At 29.6% G+C, this 18633-nt stretch overlaps 1 protein-coding gene across 1 annotated transcript in view; it reads right to left on the minus strand.

The window, feature by feature from the left end:
- Positions 1-7578: 7578 nt before the first annotated feature.
- Positions 7579-18633, minus strand: part of LOC126749715 (cGMP-specific 3',5'-cyclic phosphodiesterase-like) — a gene marked incomplete at its 5' end in the record, with an annotated part of 44462 nt that continues 33407 nt past the window's right edge. The window contains 7 exon segments of the mRNA XM_050459400.1: positions 7579-8679; positions 8681-8709; positions 8766-8900; positions 8903-8999; positions 9051-9196; positions 13476-13629; positions 14168-14366. Coding sequence (XP_050315357.1) covers positions 8593-8679; positions 8681-8709; positions 8766-8900; positions 8903-8999; positions 9051-9196; positions 13476-13629; positions 14168-14366 — 847 coding nt within the window.

Genomic DNA, 18633 nt, shown 5'->3' on the forward strand with positions numbered 1-18633 from the left:
TGGGAAATTAAGGAAACTGGTCCAGTTTACCTCTTAGACACCTTTGATAATTTGTCATATTTTTGAAAATACCCCTGTAACTCTGGAAATTTCCAATTTTTTATTTTTTTATAGATACATTTATGATTCTAAATTAAAAACCCTTTGCATCAATGCAATTTTCATGAAAATCGGTGGGAAATTAAGGAAACTGGTCCAGTTTACCTCTTAGACACCTTTGATAATTTGTCATATTTTTGAAAATACCCCTGTAACTCTGGAAATTTCCAATTTTTTATTTTTTTTATAGATACATTTATGATTCTAAATTAAAAACCCTTTGCATCAATGCAATTTTCATGAAAATCGGTGGGAAATTAGGGAAACTGGTCCAGTTTACCTCTTAGACACCTTTGATAATTTGTCATATTTTTGAAAATACCCCTGTAACTCTGGAAATTTCCAATTTTTTATTTTTTTTATAGATACATTTATGATTTTAAATTAAAAACCCTTTGCATCAATGCAATTTTCATGAAAATCGGTGGGAAATTAAGGAAACTGGTCCAGTTTACCTCTTAGACACCTTTGATAATTTGTCATATTTTTGAAAATACCCCTGTAACTCTAGAAATTTCCAATTTTTTATTTTTTTTATAGATACATTTATGATTCTAAATTAAAAACCCTTTGCATCAATGCAATTTTCATGAAAATCGGTGGGAAATTAAGGAAACTGGTCCAGTTTTCCTCTTAGACACCTTTGATAATTTGTCATATTTTTGAAAATACCCCTGTAACTCTGGAAATTTCCAATTTTTTATTTTTTTTATAGATACATTTATGATTCTAAATTAAAAACCCTTTGCATCAATGCAATTTTCATGAAAATCGGTGGGAAATTAAGGAAACTGGTCCAGTTTACCTCTTAGACACCTTTGATAATTTGTCATATTTTTGAAAATACCCCTGTAACTCTGAAAATTTCCATTTTTTTATTTTTTTTATAGATACATTTATGATTCTAAATTAAAAACCCTTTGCATCAATGCAATTTTCATGAAAATCGGTGGGAAATTAAGGAAACTGGTCCAGTTTACCTCTTAGACACCTTTGATAATTTGTCATATTTTTGAAAATACCCCTGTAACTCTGGAAATTTCCAATTTTTTATTTTTTTTATAGATACATTTATGATTCTAAATTAAAAACCCTTTGCATCAATGCAATTTTCATGAAAATCGGTGGGAAATTAAGGAAACTGGTCCAGTTTACCTCTTAGACACCTTTGATAATTTGTCATATTTTTGAAAATACCCCTGTAACTCTGGAAATTTCCAATTTTTTATTTTTTTTATAGATACATTTATGATTCTAAATTAAAAACCCTTTGCATCAATGCAACTTTCATGAAAATCGGTGGGAAATTAAGGAAACTGGTCCAGTTTACCTCTTAGACACCTTTGATAATTTGTCATATTTTTGAAAATACCCCTGTAACTCTGGAAATTTCCAATTTTTTATTTTTTTTTATAGATACATTTATGATTCTAAATTAAATACCCTTTGCATCAATGCAATTTTCATGAAAATCGGTGGGAAATTAAGGAAACTGGTCCAGTTTACCTCTTAGACACCTTTGATAATTTGTCATATTTTTGAAAATACCCCTGTAATTCTGGAAATTTCCAATTTTTTATTTTTTTTTATAGATACATTTATGATTCTAAATTAAAAAACCCTTTGCATCAATGCAATTTTCATGAAAATCGGTGGGAAATTAAGGAAACTGGTCCAGTTTACCTCTTAGACACCTTTGATAATTTGTCATATTTTTGAAAATACCCCTGTAACTCTGGAAATTTCCAATTTTTTATTTTTTTTATAGATACATTTATGATTTGAAATTAAATACCCTTTGCATCAATGCAATTTTCATGAAAATCGGTGGGAAATTAAGGAAACTGGTCCAGTTTACCTCTTAGACACCTTTGATAATTTGTCATATTTTTGAAAATACCGCTGTAACTTTGGAAATTTCCAATTTTTTATTTTTTTTATAGATACATTTATGATTCTAAATTAAATACCCTTTGCATCAATGCAATTTTCATGAAAATCGGTGGGAAATTAAGGAAACTGGTCCAGTTTACCTCTTAGACACCTTTGATAATTTGGCATATTTTTGAAAATACCCCTGTAACTCTGAAAATTTCCAATTTTTTATTTTTTTATAGATACATTTATGATTTTAAATTAAATACCCTTTGCATCAATGCAATTTTCATGAAAATCGATGGGAAATTAAGGAAACTGGTCCAGTTTACCTCTTAGACACCTTTGATAATTTGTCATATTTTTGAAAATACCCCTGTAACTCTGGAAATTTCCAATTTTTTATTTTTTTTATAGATACATTTATGATTCTAAATTAAAAACCCTTTGCATCAATGCAATTTTCATGAAAATCGGTGGGAAATTAAGGAAACTGGTCCAGTTTACCTCTTAGACACCTTTGATAATTTGTCATATTTTTGAAAATACCCCTGTAACTCTGGAAATTTCCAATTTTTTATTTTTTTTATAGATACATTTATGATTCTAAATTAAAAACCCTTTGCATCAATGCAACTTTCATGAAAATCGGTGGGAAATTAAGGAAACTGGTCCAGTTTACCTCTTAGACACCTTTGATAATTTGTCATATTTTTGAAAATACCGCTGTAACTTTGGAAATTTCCAATTTTTTATTTTTTTTATAGATACATTTATGATTCTAACTTAAATACCCTTTGCATCAATGCAATTTTCATGAAAATCGGTGGGAAATTAAGGAAACTGGTCCAGTTTACCTCTTAGACACCTTTGATAATTTGTCATATTTTTGAAAATACCCCTGTAACTCTGGAAATTTCCAATTTTTTATTTTTTTTATAGATACATTTATGATTCTAAATTAAAAACCCTTTGCATCAATGCAATTTTCATGAAAATCGGTGGGAAATTAAGGAAACTGGTCCAGTTTACCTCTTAGACACCATTGATAATTTGTCATATTTTTGAAAATACCCCTGTAACTCTGGAAATTTCCAATTTTTTAATTTTTTTATAGATACATTTATAATTCTAAATTAAATACCCTTTGCATCAATGCAATTTTCATGAAAATCGGTGGGAAATTAAGGAAACTGGTCCAGTTTACCTCTTAGACACCTTTGATAATTTGTCATATTTTTGAAAATACCCCTGTAACTCAGGAAATTTCCAATTTTTTATTTTTTTTATAGATACATTTATGATTCTAAATTAAAAAACCCTTTGCATCAATGCAACTTTCATGAACATCGGTGGGAAATTAAGGAAACTGGTCCAGTTTACCTCTTAGACACCTTTGATAATTTGTCATATAACATCTCGTGAGAGTGTAACTCTGGAAATTTCCAATTTTTTATTTTTTTTATAGATACATTTATGATTCTAAATTAAAAACCCTTTGCATCAATGCAATTTTTCATGAAAATCGGTGGGAAATTAAGGAAACTGGTCCAGTTTACCTCTTAGACACCATTGATAATTTGTCATATTTTTGAAAATACCCCTGTAACTCTGGAAATTTCCAATTTTTTAATTTTTTTATAGATACATTTATAATTCTAAATTAAATACCCTTTGCATCAATGCAATTTTCATGAAATCGGTGGGAAATTAAGGAAACTGGTCCAGTTTACCTCTTAGACACCTTTGATAATTTGTCATATTTTTGAAAATACCCCTGTAACTCAGGAAATTTCCAATTTTTTATTTTTTTTATAGATACATTTATGATTTTAAATTAAAAACCCTTTGCATCAATGCAATTTTTCATGAAAATCGGTGGGAAATTAAGGAAACTGGTCCAGTTTACCTCTTAGACACCTTTGATAATTTGTCATATTTTTGAAAATACCCCTGTAACTCTAGAAATTTCCATTTTTTTATTTTTTTTATAGATACATTTATGATTCTAAATTAAAAACCCTTTGCATCAATGCAATTTTCATGAAAATCGGTGGGAAATTAAGGAAACTGGTCCAGTTTTCCTCTTAGACACCTTTGATAATTTGTCATATTTTTGAAAATACCCCTGTAACTCTGGAAATTTCCAATTTTTTATTTTTTTTATAGATACATTTATGATTCTAAATTAAAAACCCTTTGCATCAATGCAATTTTCATGAAAATCGGTGGGAAATTAAGGAAACTGGTCCAGTTTACCTCTTAGACACCTTTGATAATTTGTCATATTTTTGAAAATACCCCTGTAACTCTGAAAATTTCCATTTTTTTTATTTTTTTTATAGATACATTTATGATTCTAAATTAAAAACCCTTTGCATCAATGTAATTTTCATGAAAATCGGTGGGAAATTAAGGAAACTGGTCCAGTTTACCTCTTAGACACCTTTGATAATTTGTCATATTTTTGAAAATACCCCTGTAACTCTGGAAATTTCCAATTTTTTATTTTTTTTATAGATACATTTATGATTCTAAATTAAAAACCCTTTGCATCAATGCAATTTTCATGAAAATCGGTGGGAAATTAAGGAAACTGGTCCAGTTTACCTCTTAGACACCTTTGATAATTTGTCATATTTTTGAAAATACCCCTGTAACTCTGGAAATTTCCAATTTTTTATTTTTTTTATAGATACATTTATGATTCTAAATTAAAAACCCTTTGCATCAATGCAACTTTCATGAAAATCGGTGGGAAATTAAGGAAACTGGTCCAGTTTACCTCTTAGACACCTTTGATAATTTGTCATATTTTTGAAAATACCCCTGTAACTCTGGAAATTTCCAATTTTTTATTTTTTTTATAGATACATTTATGATTCTAAATTAAATACCCTTTGCATCAATGCAATTTTCATGAAAATCGGTGGGAAATTAAGGAAACTGGTCCAGTTTACCTCTTAGACACCTTTGATAATTTGTCATATTTTTGAAAATACCCCTGTAATTCTGGAAATTTCCAATTTTTTATTTTTTTTTATAGATACATTTATGATTCTAAATTAAAAACCCTTTGCATCAATGCAATTTTCATGAAAATCGGTGGGAAATTAAGGAAACTGGTCCAGTTTACCTCTTAGACACCTTTGATAATTTGTCATATTTTTGAAAATACCCCTGTAACTCTGGAAATTTCCAATTTTTTATTTTTTTTATAGATACATTTATGATTTGAAATTAAATACCCTTTGCATCAATGCAATTTTCATGAAAATCGGTGGGAAATTAAGGAAACTGGTCCAGTTTACCTCTTAGACACCTTTGATAATTTGTCATATTTTTGAAAATACCGCTGTAACTTTGGAAATTTCCAATTTTTTATTTTTTTTATAGATACATTTATGATTCTAAATTAAATACCCTTTGCATCAATGCAATTTTCATGAAAATCGGTGGGAAATTAAGGAAACTGGTCCAGTTTACCTCTTAGACACCTTTGATAATTTGGCATATTTTTGAAAATACCCCTGTAACTCTGAAAATTTCCAATTTTTATTTTTTTATAGATACATTTATGATTTTAAATTAAATACCCTTTGCATCAATGCAATTTTCATGAAAATCGATGGGAAATTAAGGAAACTGGTCCAGTTTACCTCTTAGACACCTTTGATAATTTGTCATATTTTTGAAAATACCCCTGTAAACTCTGGAAATTTCCAATTTTTTATTTTTTTTTATAGATACATTTATGATTCTAAATTAAAAACCCTTTGCATCAATGCAATTTTCATGAAATCGGTGGGAAATTAAGGAAACTGGTCCAGTTTACCTCTTAGACACCTTTGATAATTTGTCATATTTTGAAAATACCCTGTAACTCTGGAAATTTCCATTTTTTATTTTTTTTATAGATACATTTATGATTCTAAATTAAAAACCCTTTGCATCAATGCAACTTTCATGAAAATCGGTGGGAAATTAAGGAAACTGGTCCAGTTTACCTCTTAGACACCTTTGATAATTTGTCATATTTTTGAAAATACCGCTGTAACTTTGGAATTTCCAATTTTTTATTTTTTTTATAGATACATTTATGATTCTAACTTAAATACCCTTTGCATCAATGCAATTTTCATGAAAAATCGGTGGGAAATTAAGGAAACTGGTCCAGTTTACCTCTTAGACCACCTTTGATAATTTGTCATATTTTTGAAAATACCCCTGTAACTCTGGAAATTTCCAATTTTTTATTTTTTTTATAGATACATTTATGATTCTAATTAAAAACCCTTTGCATCAATGCAATTTTCATGAAAATCGGTGGGGAAATTAAGGAAACTGGTCCAGTTTACCTCTTAGACACCATTGATAATTTGTCATATTTTTGAAATACCCCTGTAACTCTGGAAATTTCCAATTTTTTAATTTTTTTATAGATACATTATAAATTCTAAATTAAATACCCTTTGCATCAATGCAATTTTCATGAAAATCGGTGGGAAATTAAGGAAACTGGTCCAGTTTACCTCTTAGACACCTTTGATAATTTGTCATATTTTTGAAAATACCCTGTAACTCAGGAAATTTCCAATTTTTTATTTTTTTTATAGATACATTTATGATTCTAAATTAAAAAACCCTTTGCATCAATGCAACTTTCATGAACATCGGTGGGAAATTAAGGAAACTGGTCCAGTTTGCCTCTTACACACCTTCGGTAATTTGTCAACGCTCTTGCAGAGCGTCACTGATAGACCTATTTTCTCAAACCAACATTGCAATTCTACTATTGAACCTTCACTTAGCTGTTTTAGTTTTTAGAATTTTATTGCTAATATTATATAAATCCAATAAAGCACTGTTTCTAAGAGAACCTCCAACAGGGTATAAATACATGGTTGAGCTGTAGTTGAGATTATTATTAAATGATCTATCCTTGGTTGTTAAACATGAGTTGTGATAGAAATAGAAACATTTACAAAATATTCATTTAGTTTTTCTGCTGTAATAAAATAAGAAATTGATGTTTTTTTTCATGTAGTTTTTACCGGTTTTTATAACTCAATCAGAGTAGTAAGAACGTTTTACTTTATGATTTTTATTTTTATATGAAGCTTATGGTATCAGTTAATTCAATATTCTTATTCTGTTTATTGCAAGTTGTTAAGAAATGAAGATAATCCTGGCATTTTTAAGTCGGCCAGTTTTATGTCTATTTGGATCATGTATTTTAGGAAAGTAATATTCAAAAGTGTCAAGGATTGTGGCAACACCCCAAATGCCCTAAATAATTTCTGGCCAATAATAGCTATTGAAACATATCTACTCATTTTGCTATAAAGTTACAGTAAAGTCCAAATTCTACTGCAGAAGTATTATAATTCTTAATCTATTGCCTATTTTCAATGGCCACATGATCAGACATATAAGTACCTTTCATTAAACTATAATGGCAATTATTTGCAATCCAAACAATTGCTCTTACAGGTCATAATCATAGGATTCTATTTAATTGGTTCATTATGTGGAATATATCATTTGGAAAAGAATACATTAGTTATATTATCATGGGTGGATTTAAATAAAACAAACGCTCAATTGCAGTATAGTAGCTATAGATTTATAATCAAAGTTTATTAATAAAAAAATATGAAGACTCTCCCTACGTTATAGTTAAGACAAATAAGCAACTGTAAGACAGTGTGATTATGGTAACTAAAGATGTACAGGGTGTTTGCATATACTTTCATTTGTATTTTGTTAACACCCTGTATGGTAAAATAATAATGAAGTCTAATCGGAAAAATTCCTCATGCATTCGCATTTTTTTGATTAGTCTTCACTAATGATAAAATCAGCAGATTGAGTGACTAGAAACGTTACATATACAATAATTATTACACTATTACAGTACAGGTTAGGGGTGTACTAGAAGAATCTACGTCTATTTATTACTTGGAATGTAAACTATGTTTGTGAGTGTTAGTAGCGTTTAATTCATTAACTTATTGCTTTTATTTTGATTATCATCATATTTTTGATGTTTTTCTTTGGCTACTGACAATATTTAAAATAATATCCGGTGTTATTCTACATTATGGTGGGGCCTAATTCTTAGAGTATAAAATGGGTCATCGACTATACCTACTATATAGTATATGATATAATGTACAAAAAGGTGACGTTAAAATAAATATGAAAACTTAACATATCCTTATTATACCAACGACTAGACGAAGTTATATTTGCTCTTATAAAATGTCTTTTTTTCTTTATCAGACCACACTAGAAAAATTATTTCTAAATATCATTATTGAGTCATAAAACACTTAGGATTCAGGATTAAAAAAAATTGTAAGGTGATACTTTTGAGGATGATCTTAAAAAGTCCACTGAATCTAAGTGCAAACCATTACTATAAGGTATTAAATTCTTTTCTTCACAAAATCAACAGTGTTGTCAAACTTTATTAAAAATCTGATAAAACATAAACTTTATTCCCCGAAACTCTTCTACGTCACGTTTTTCAATTTAATCAAACATATTCGATCGTAGAAGATGGGGATTTACAACAAGAACAACAACAAAACAACAACTAGGAATAACTGATAGTCACAACATGCAACAAATTTTCTTGTGTCTTTTCTTGATTTCTACGGGGGGCGTCGAGGCGGCGACGGTGTGTAGCGTCTGCACGGTTCAGTTCAATGTCCTTGGTCTCTTCGGATTCTGGAAATATCCCCTTAAGTTAGTTTTCTGTATGTAAGTTTGGCAACGTAATTTACCTTTAAACGCTTCCACGGGCTTATCGATTGTATCGTGGTCGATCCAGGTGAGGCCCATTTCGACTTTTTCGGCTAAATCCTGCCAGTGTTGCCGGTTCTCCGCTGTTCCCTGATACAGGGGTTTCATCCATGGAATGTTTCCGATAAAACTTTGTACAGTGGTAAACAAATCACGTCGATGAAACCGACTTGCATTTGGGGCAGTTCGTCTTTACGCTCTCTATCCATCATGGCCTATAAGTATATGAATAATTATCGATTATTTTATGATCCGATCGAACTTACGATCGGTTGTTCTTTCAATTGCATTTTTTCTAAATCTCCCTGATCGAAAAACTCGTCGGCCACCAGTTTCGCTATACGATGCTGCACCTCCCAGGGTTTCGCTATCGCGCTTACGTCGCATGCCGTCATCATCATACCGGATAATACTGGAATTGATTTTATTATAATTTGAGATTTTTGAAATGTCAGGAAAGTAATATTTTCAGGAAATCCAAAATATTACTGATACGTAATGAAAAATTTAAAAAAGAGACATTTGATTCTCTAAATTGGCAAACATGTCCATTTTATGTCGAGAAATCATGGACGATCACTATAAAATTATGCTTCCCATCTGTAATCAGACTAAAGCAGTCATAAAATTAAATTTTCCTAATATAGCTATAAGAAATTAACGCTCGCTAAATAAGCGACAAATTATTTTGTTTCTTACAGGCACTCTTGGAATAAGCATTTAATTATCTTGACTTGTAGTGAATGGGATTTAAGTCATTTTTTCAAAAAAGACTTAAAAACTCTTCAAAGTAGTCCATAAATTAATAATTTTCAAATTTTGACCAATAGAACCCAAGATATTCACTGGCCAATAAGAGACAAATTATTTTGTTTCTTACAGGCACTCTTGGAATATGAATTCAATTATCATGACTTGTAGTGAATGGATTTTAGTAATTTTTTAAAAAAAAACCTAAACATTCTTTAGAGTAGTCCATAAATTAATAAATTTTAAATTTTGACCAATAGAACCCAAGATATTCACTGGCCAATAAGAGACAAATAATTTTGTTCCTTACAGGCACTCTTGAAATAAGAATTCATTTATCTTGACTTATAGCGAATAGATTTTAGTCAATTTTTCAGAAAAGACTTAAAAACTCTTCAGAGTAGTTCATAAGTCAATAATTTCCAAATTTTGACAAATAGAACCCAAGAAATTCACTGGCCAATAAGAGACAAATTATTTTGTTCCTTACAGGCACTCTTGAAATAAGAATTCATTTATCTTGACTTGTCGCGAATGGATTTTAGTCATTTTTTCAAGAAAGACTTAAAAACTCTTCATAGTAGTCCATAAATCAATAATTTTTAAATTTTCACCAATAGAATCCAATAAATTCAATGGCCAATAAGAGACAAATTATTTTGTTCCTTACAGGCACTCTTGAAATAAGAATTCATTTATCTTGACTTGTAGCGAATTGATTTTGGTCAATTTTTCAAAGAAAACTTAAAAACTCTTCAAAGTAATCTATAAATCAGTAATTTTCAAATTTTGATTAATAGAACCCAAGAAATTCACTGGCCAATAAGAGATAAATTATTTTGTTCCTTACAGGCACTCTTAGAATAAGAATTCATTTATCTTGACTTGTAGCGAATGGATTTTAGTCATTTTTTCAAAAAAGACTTAAAAACTCTTCAGAATAGTCCATAAATTAATAAGTTTCAAATTTTGACCAATAGAACCCAAGATATTCACTTGCCAATAAAAAACAAATTATTTTGTTCCTTACAGGCACTCTTGGAATAATAATTCATTTATCTTGACTTGTAGCAAATGGATTTTAATCAAGAAGACTTAAAAACTTTTCAGAGTAGTCCATAAGTCAATAATTTTTAAATTTCGACCAATTGAACCCAAGATATTTACTGGTCAATAAGAGACAAATTATTTTGTTTCTTACAGGCACTCCTGGAATAAGAATTCCGTTATCTTGACTTGTAGTCAATGAATTTTAGTAATTTTTTCAAGAAGGACTTAAAAACTTCCGAATAATCCTTAAGTCATGAAGTTTCAAAATATGACCAATAGAACCCAAGCAATTCACTGGCCAATAAAAGACAAATTATTTTGTTCCTTACAGGCACTCCTGGAATAAGAATTTCATTATCTTGACTTGTAGTCAATGGATTTTAGTCATTTTGTTAAAAAAGACTTAAAAACTCTTCAGAGTAGTCCATGAATTAATAATTTTCAAATTTTGACCAATAGAACGTAAGATATTCACTTGCCAATAAAAGAGAAACTACTTTGTTCCTTACAGGCACTCTTGGAATAATAATTCATTTATCTTGACTTGTAGCGAATGGATTTTAGTCATTTTTTCAAAAAAGACTTAAAAACTCTTCAGAATAGTCCATAAATTAATAATTTTCAAATTTTGACCAATAGAACGTAAGATATTCACTTGCCAATAAAAGAGAAACTACTTTGTTCCTTACAGGCACTCTTGGAATAATAATTCATTTATCTTGACTTGTAGCAAATGGATTTTAGTCATTTTTTCAAAAAAGACTTAAAAACTCTTCAGAATAGTCCATAAATTAATAATTTTCAAATTTTGACCAATAGAACGTAAGATATTCACTTGCCAATAAAAGAGAAACTACTTTGTTCCTTACAGGCACTCTTGGAATAATAATTCATTTATCTTGACTTGTAGCAAATGGATTTTAGTCATTTTTTCAAAAAAGACTTAAAAACTCTTCAGAATAGTCCATAAATTAATAAGTTTCAAATTTTGATCAATAGAACCCAAGATATTCACTTGCCAATAAGAGACAAATAATTTTGTTTCTTACAGGCACTCTTGGAATAAGAGTTCAGTTATCTTAACTTGTAGCGAATGGATTTTAGTCAATTTTTCAAAAAAGACTTAAAAACTCTTCAGAATAGTCCATAAATTAATAATTTTCAAATTTTGACCAATAGAACGTAATATATTCACTTGCCAATAAAAGAGAAACTACTTTGTTCCTTACAGGCACTCTTGGAATAATAATTCATTTATCTTGACTTGTAGCAAATGGATTTTAGTCAATTTTTCAAAAAAGACTTAAAAACTCTTCAGAGTAGTCCATGAATTAATAATTTTCAAATTTTGACCAATAGAACGTAAGATATTCACTTGCCAATAAAAGAGAAACTACTTTGTTCCTTACAGGCACTCTTGGAATAATAATTCATTTATCTTGACTTGTAGCAAATGGATTTTAATCAAGAAGACTTAAAAACTTTTCAGAGTAGTCCATAAGTCAATAATTTTTAAATTTTGACCAATGGAACCCAAGAAATTCACTGGCCAATAAGAGACAAATTATTTTGTTCCTTACAGGCACTCTTGGAATAAGAATTCCATTATCTTGACTTGTGGTAAATGGATTTTAGTCAATATTTCAAAAAAGACTTAAAAACTCTTCAGAGTATTCCATAAATCAATAATTTTCAAATTTTGACCAATTGAACCCAAGATATTCACGGGCCAATAAGAGACAAATTATTTTGTTTCTTACAGGCACTCCTGGAATAAGAATTCCGTTATCTTGACTTGTAGTCAATGAATTTTAGTAATTTTTTCAAGAAAGACTAAAAAACTTTTGAATAGTCCTTAAGTCAATAAGTTTCAAATTATGACCAATAGAACCCAAGCAATTCACTGGCCAATAAGATACAAATTATTTTGTTCCTTCCAGGCACTCTTGGAATAAGAATTCCATTGTCTTGACTTGTGGTAAATGGATTTTAGTCAATTTTTGAAAAAAGACTTAAAAACTCTTCAGAGTATTCCATAAATCAATAATTTTCAAATTTTGACCAATAGAACCCAAGAAATTCATTTGCCAATAAAAGACAAATTCTTTATTTGTTTCTTACAAGCCCTCCTGGAATAAGAATTCAATTATTTTGACTTGTAGTGAATGGGTTTTAGTAATTAATCTTTAATCTTGACATTAATTTGTCTTTAGGAAAAGAATTAGAAACTGAGTCTCTATAAATATAAAAAAATATAAAAAGGAAGCATGTCAATGGTTTATATAAGCCAATACATCTAGGGTGTCAATTTGACAACTTTCGTGTCAGAAGACATTTGAGCTGAAAAAATGCGGTTTGAAATAATTCTTAGAGAATTGTAAATCCCTTTCAAATCTTTAATTGAAGATTTTGTAAATGGGAAAATCTTTCTTGTGTAGATGTATATTACTCAAAAAGACCCTCAATTTAAGTTATGACTAAAGGAGGTGGTTCCACTTGAATGTTGGAGTCACCCCTTTACAAAAACATGGTGGTTCTAGTTTTTCCAACCTCTATGAGAGTCTTATATCTTGTGAGATTGACAAATTTCAAATTGACACCCTGTATAAATAATAAGATATGCCTAGGATACGTTTTAAAAGATTAAAAAAAACATTGGAGGCATATGAATTAAATATGTCTCCAATATATGCAGCAGATATGCCTAACATATATTATAGAAAATATAAAAATATTCTGGGCATATGCATGCAATGTGTTTGTGCTGTCTGAGTAAGTCGTTATAAAAGTGCTATCATAGATATTTATTGGGAAATTACGTGTTTCTTTTATTACTTAGTAAAGAAAAAAAAAGAAATTAAAATCCCGTAGCATATAAAAAAAACACTCACAGTCTTTTTTATCGTCGCTTTGCCAGTCAAACTCTCCATTATCAATAAGTTCCAGAAACTTATTTCTCTTCTTAAAATACATTGCTAAATCAGTCGATAATATCGCGGTTTCCACCAGTTTCATCACCCTCCTGTAATCATCTGGCGAAAGTGCCTGGAAAAAAAAACAATTTTTCTTTAACAAATTAATTAGCCATAACAGATCGGATGCAAGCAAACCAAAATGAATTAAGCCTATTAATTAATGGTTGAATTATTATCCATAATACGGGCGTACCACGCGATAAATGTATAAATTAGAGCGTTCACGTGCATCAGTATGATTTAGGATGATTAAATTCATCACTCACAAACGAGCTGGGTGGATTTTAATAAAATTAAATTCATTAATTAGGACCGAATTCAATCGTATACATTGAAACATTATTTATGGTATAATCGGTCCGTATATGCATACGAAAGAGGGAAAATCCAAATGGGGGAAATTTAATGGACGTACTAAAACCGTTTTTATGCCGCATAAAATATAAAAGGTCAGAGGTAAATATTTCGATATTTGCGTCAGTAATAAAAAGCCCGAGGGAGGAAGGCTGAACGGGGGGATTATTTCCCCGAATAAGTTGAAATTGAACGTTAAGAAAAATTCAATTAAATGTCCGAATGGCGCGTTTGAGATAAATAAACCCACCTACTTGGAAAATATTATTGCTATCCGTGTTTAGGATCATGACGCACTGGTCGAAGTGGTGGTGTTCCATCGTGCTGGTCGAGTACAAAATGGCCAACGGAGATTCGGTTTTCGTCTGGAAAGCGTTGTTGGTCCCTCTGTGATCCAGATCGTGGCATAAACAGGCCACCAGGAGACCCAACATCTCCAGGTCGCTCATAAACCTAAGGAGATACCAGTATCACTAGATGGTATTATACTTTTCCAGAAGTCTAGAAATTAATTTTATGTTCCCCATAGTTTTCCCTTTTCCTAATTCTAAGTATTTGGAAGTAAGTCTCTGGATTAAGAAAAAAAAAGGCGAGAGTAACTGGAATGCCTGAAGTTCCATTAAAAGAGTACGCACAATCTTTTACCTCTAGGTATATAATTATCTTAATTTCAAAAGTTCTTGGAAGTAATTCTTGGAACGTATTGGAAATGAAACCCATGATCCTGGTATAGGAAAAATTATTTTATTTTGTAGAGGCGCTTGAGCGATATTTGAGATAAAATAAAAATAATGTAGAGTATTGTAGAGCAATCACTTAGAGACCTTTAAGTAATCCAACTTCCTGAAATTCAAAAAGCCTTAAAGTAGTATCCTAAAGATAGACACTTTTCACATAAACCCAACAGATTTTGAGATATTTAAAAAAAACGGAAAAGATCCTTAAAGAATGCCTTTAAAAAAAATACAATTTTCAACTTTGAAGCTCCATATCTCGTGAACGGTTGCTTTGGTACCAAAATTATTAAAAACAATTTCATGCAGAATTTTTTTGGCTACAATTAGTGTAAGGACATTTTTTTTCATAAATTTAACAGAATTTCAGATATTAAAAAAAAAACGGAAAAGATCCTTAAAGAATGCCTTTAAAAAAAATACAATTTTCAACTTTGAAGCTCCATATCTCGTGAACAGTTACTTTGGTGCGAAAATTATTAGAAACAATTTCATGCATAGTTTCCTTGGCTACAATTATTCACAGGAAATTTTTTTCATAAATATAATAAATTTTGAGATATTTAAAAAAGAATCCGAAAAGGTCCTTAAGGAACGCCTTAAAAAAATTCAATGTTCAACTTTGAAGCTCCATATCTCGTGAACGGTTGCTTTGGTACCAAAATTATTAAAAACAATTTTATGCAGAATTTCTTTGGCTACAATTAGTGTAAGGACATTTTTTTTCATAAATTTAATAGATTTTGAGATATTTAAAAAAAAATCCGAAAAGGTCCTTAAAGAACGCCTTTAAAAAAATACAATGTTCAACTTTGAAGCTCCATATCTCGTGAACAGTTACTTTGGTGCGAAAATTATTAAAAACAATTTTATGCAGAATTTCTTTGGCTACAACTAGTGTAAGGAATTTTTTTTTCATAAATTTAACAGATTTTGAGATATTAAAAAAAAACGGAAAAGCTCCTTAAAGAATACCTGTAAAAAAACACAATTTTCAACTTTAAAGTTCCATATCTCGTGAACGGTTGCTTTGACACGAAAAATGATTAAAAACAATTTGATGCAGAATTTCTTTGGCTACAATTATTCTAGGGAAATTTTTCTTCATAAATTCAACAGATTTTGAGATATTTAAAAAAAAATGCGAAAAGGTCCTTAAAGAACGCCTTTAAAAAAAATACAATTTTCAACTTTGAAGCTCCATATCTCGTGAACAGTCACTTTGGTGCGAAAATTATTAAAAGCAATTTCATGCAGAATTCCTTTGGCTACAATTAGTGTAAGGAAATTTTTTTTCATAAATTTAAGAGAATTTGAGATATTTAAAAAAAAACGGAAAAGATCCTTAAAGAATGCCTTTAAAAAAAATACAATTTTCAACTTTGAAGCTCCATATCTCGTGAATGGTTGCTTTGGTACTAAAATTATTAAAAACAATTTTATGCAGAATTTCTTTGGCTACAATTAGTGTAGGGAAATTTTTTTTCATAAATTTAACAGAATTTGAGATATTTAAAAAAAAACGGAAAAGATCCTTAAAGAATGCCTGTAAAAAAAAATACAATTTTCAACTTTGAAGCTCCATATCTCGTGAACGGTTGCTTTGCTACCAACATTATTAAAAACAATTTTATGCAGAATTTATTTGGCTGCAATTAGTGTAAGAAAATTTTTTTTCATAAATTTAACAGAATTTGAGATATTTAAAAAAAAAACGGAAAAGATCCTTAAAGAATGCCTTTAAAAAAAATACAATTTTCAACTTTGAAGCTCCATATCTCGTGAACGGTTGCTTTGGTACCAAAATTATTAAAAACAATTTTATGCAGAATTTCTTTGGCTACAATTAGTGTAAGGACATTTTTTTTCATAAATTTAACAGAATTTCAGATATTTAAAAAAAAACGGAAAAGATCCTTTAAGAATGCCTGTAAAAAAATAAAATTTTCAACTTTGAAGCTCCATATCTCGTGAACAGTTACTTTGGTACCAAAATTATTAAAAACAATTTTATGCAGAATTTCTTTGGCTACAATTAGTGTAAGGAAATTTTTTTTCATAAATTTAACGGATTTTGAGATATTTAAAAAAAAACCCAAAAAGATCCTTAAAGAATGCCTTTAAAAAAAATACAATTATCAAATTTGAAGCTCTATATCTCGTGAACGGTTGCTTACATATCAAAAATGATTAATAAGATTTTATGCAGAATTTCCTTGACTACAATCATTATAGGAATACTTTCTTTTATAAATCTAACGGTTTTTGAGATATTTCTAAAAAAACAAAAAAAGGTCCATAATGAATACCTTTAAAAAATTTTTCAAGGCTTCAAGGCTTTCAGGACCAATTTGGATGTACCCAAGGAAAATATTTAATTTTTTAGAGGATTTTGAGCGCTTAAGGAAACTCAAAAAATTTAAAATAAAAATATATATATAATAAAATAAAATAAATGTAAAGAGTTAAAATAAATGTAAAGACACTCAACTGTCTGGAATGAAACAAAAAATTACTTTACTTAGACACTAAGAAAATTCCACGTTCCTGGAATAAGAAAAAAATTTCTTAGAGGAAGTCAGAGAGCATTAGAACAATTTGGACAAACCCAAATGCCTGGAATAATATTAAAAAAATCGATCCTTAAATATGTCAACGAAACTATTTGGAAATATGCTGGATAAAATTAAATTCCTGGCATATAAATAAAAATATTTTACTGCAAGGATTTTAGGACCAATTTGAATAAAGCCAAGTTCCTGGTATAGGGAAAAATATTTTATTATTTAGAGACGTTTAATCAAAATTTAGAGCGTCTAGGAAAACTAGATAAATCCTTAAATTCAGACACATCTCGGAAAAGGTTGAAATAAAATGACCCTGAAAATTAACTAAAAACTCTCTCTTAATCCTGCCCTGCAGTGCAACCCGAAATCTAATCAAAAAAATCTGAAATGAAGAACGCAGATATTATATGAAGCGAACTGTTCCCGATATCTATAGACGAGGGCTCTCCGGGCCCTCTAATGTGGTGCTGACCTCCCTAAGTCCCTAATCGGATTTCGGATAAGAGTATTAGACCGGATTCAAAATGGATGAGGGCCGGATTAATAGCGCGCTCTGGTATTATATGCACTCCATTGACTTTTGCACAAACAGAGTCGATATCTGATTTTGTGATGTTTAATTAAGTGAGGGCAATTCGGAAGAACCCAAGATAGGATCCAACATTTCTTTAATTAGAGGTATTTATTGAGTCTTAGAGTCTTTTGAAGAGACCCAAATACTTGGAAGAAGCTATTAAATCACTTTACTGTCAAATAGTTTGGAAAAATTTATATTCCAGGAAGAAAGGATAAATATTCCTTTTTTAGAGGTATTTTGAAGAAGGGAAGGCTTTAATTGCTTGAAAAATATTTATTATTTTTTCAGGTAGTTGAAATCACAAAAACATTTGATGATTACACAAGAAAAAAATTAATATTACTTAAACTACCTGGAAAATATTAATTTATGACTCACAGACTTATAGAAAATTATTTAATACATAGATACAATTGACGTCAAATACCTGGAATGAAATATAAAATGCCTTTAAATATCTAGAAGAAAAATTAATTTTAAATATCTGGAAGAAACAGAAAACGGACTTGAAATGCCTAAATGTTGCGACAAATTATTTGCAATTGTTGGAATGTCCTAAAATTGACTACAGAAGCCTGGAAAATATAAAAATTACTCCAGAAAGGACTGGAATAAAAAAAATATGTTAAATATCTGTAATAAAATAGAGAAGTTACTTCAGACGCATGGAATCAGCTGAAAAAAGCATTTAAAAACCTGTAAGAAAATTTAAACAATTGGAAGATTGAAAAGAAACTAGAAACTTAAAAAACCATAAGTTATGCCAGTTAAGATTAAAAAAAGGCTTTAGCTGCCTGAAATAATATAAAATAGGACTGTCTGGAAAAAAAATTACTTTAACT

The sequence above is a fragment of the Anthonomus grandis genome, unplaced genomic scaffold (genome assembly GCF_022605725.1).
Source record: "Anthonomus grandis grandis unplaced genomic scaffold, icAntGran1.3 ctg00000527.1, whole genome shotgun sequence".
NCBI classification, from domain to species: domain Eukaryota; kingdom Metazoa; phylum Arthropoda; class Insecta; order Coleoptera; family Curculionidae; genus Anthonomus; species Anthonomus grandis.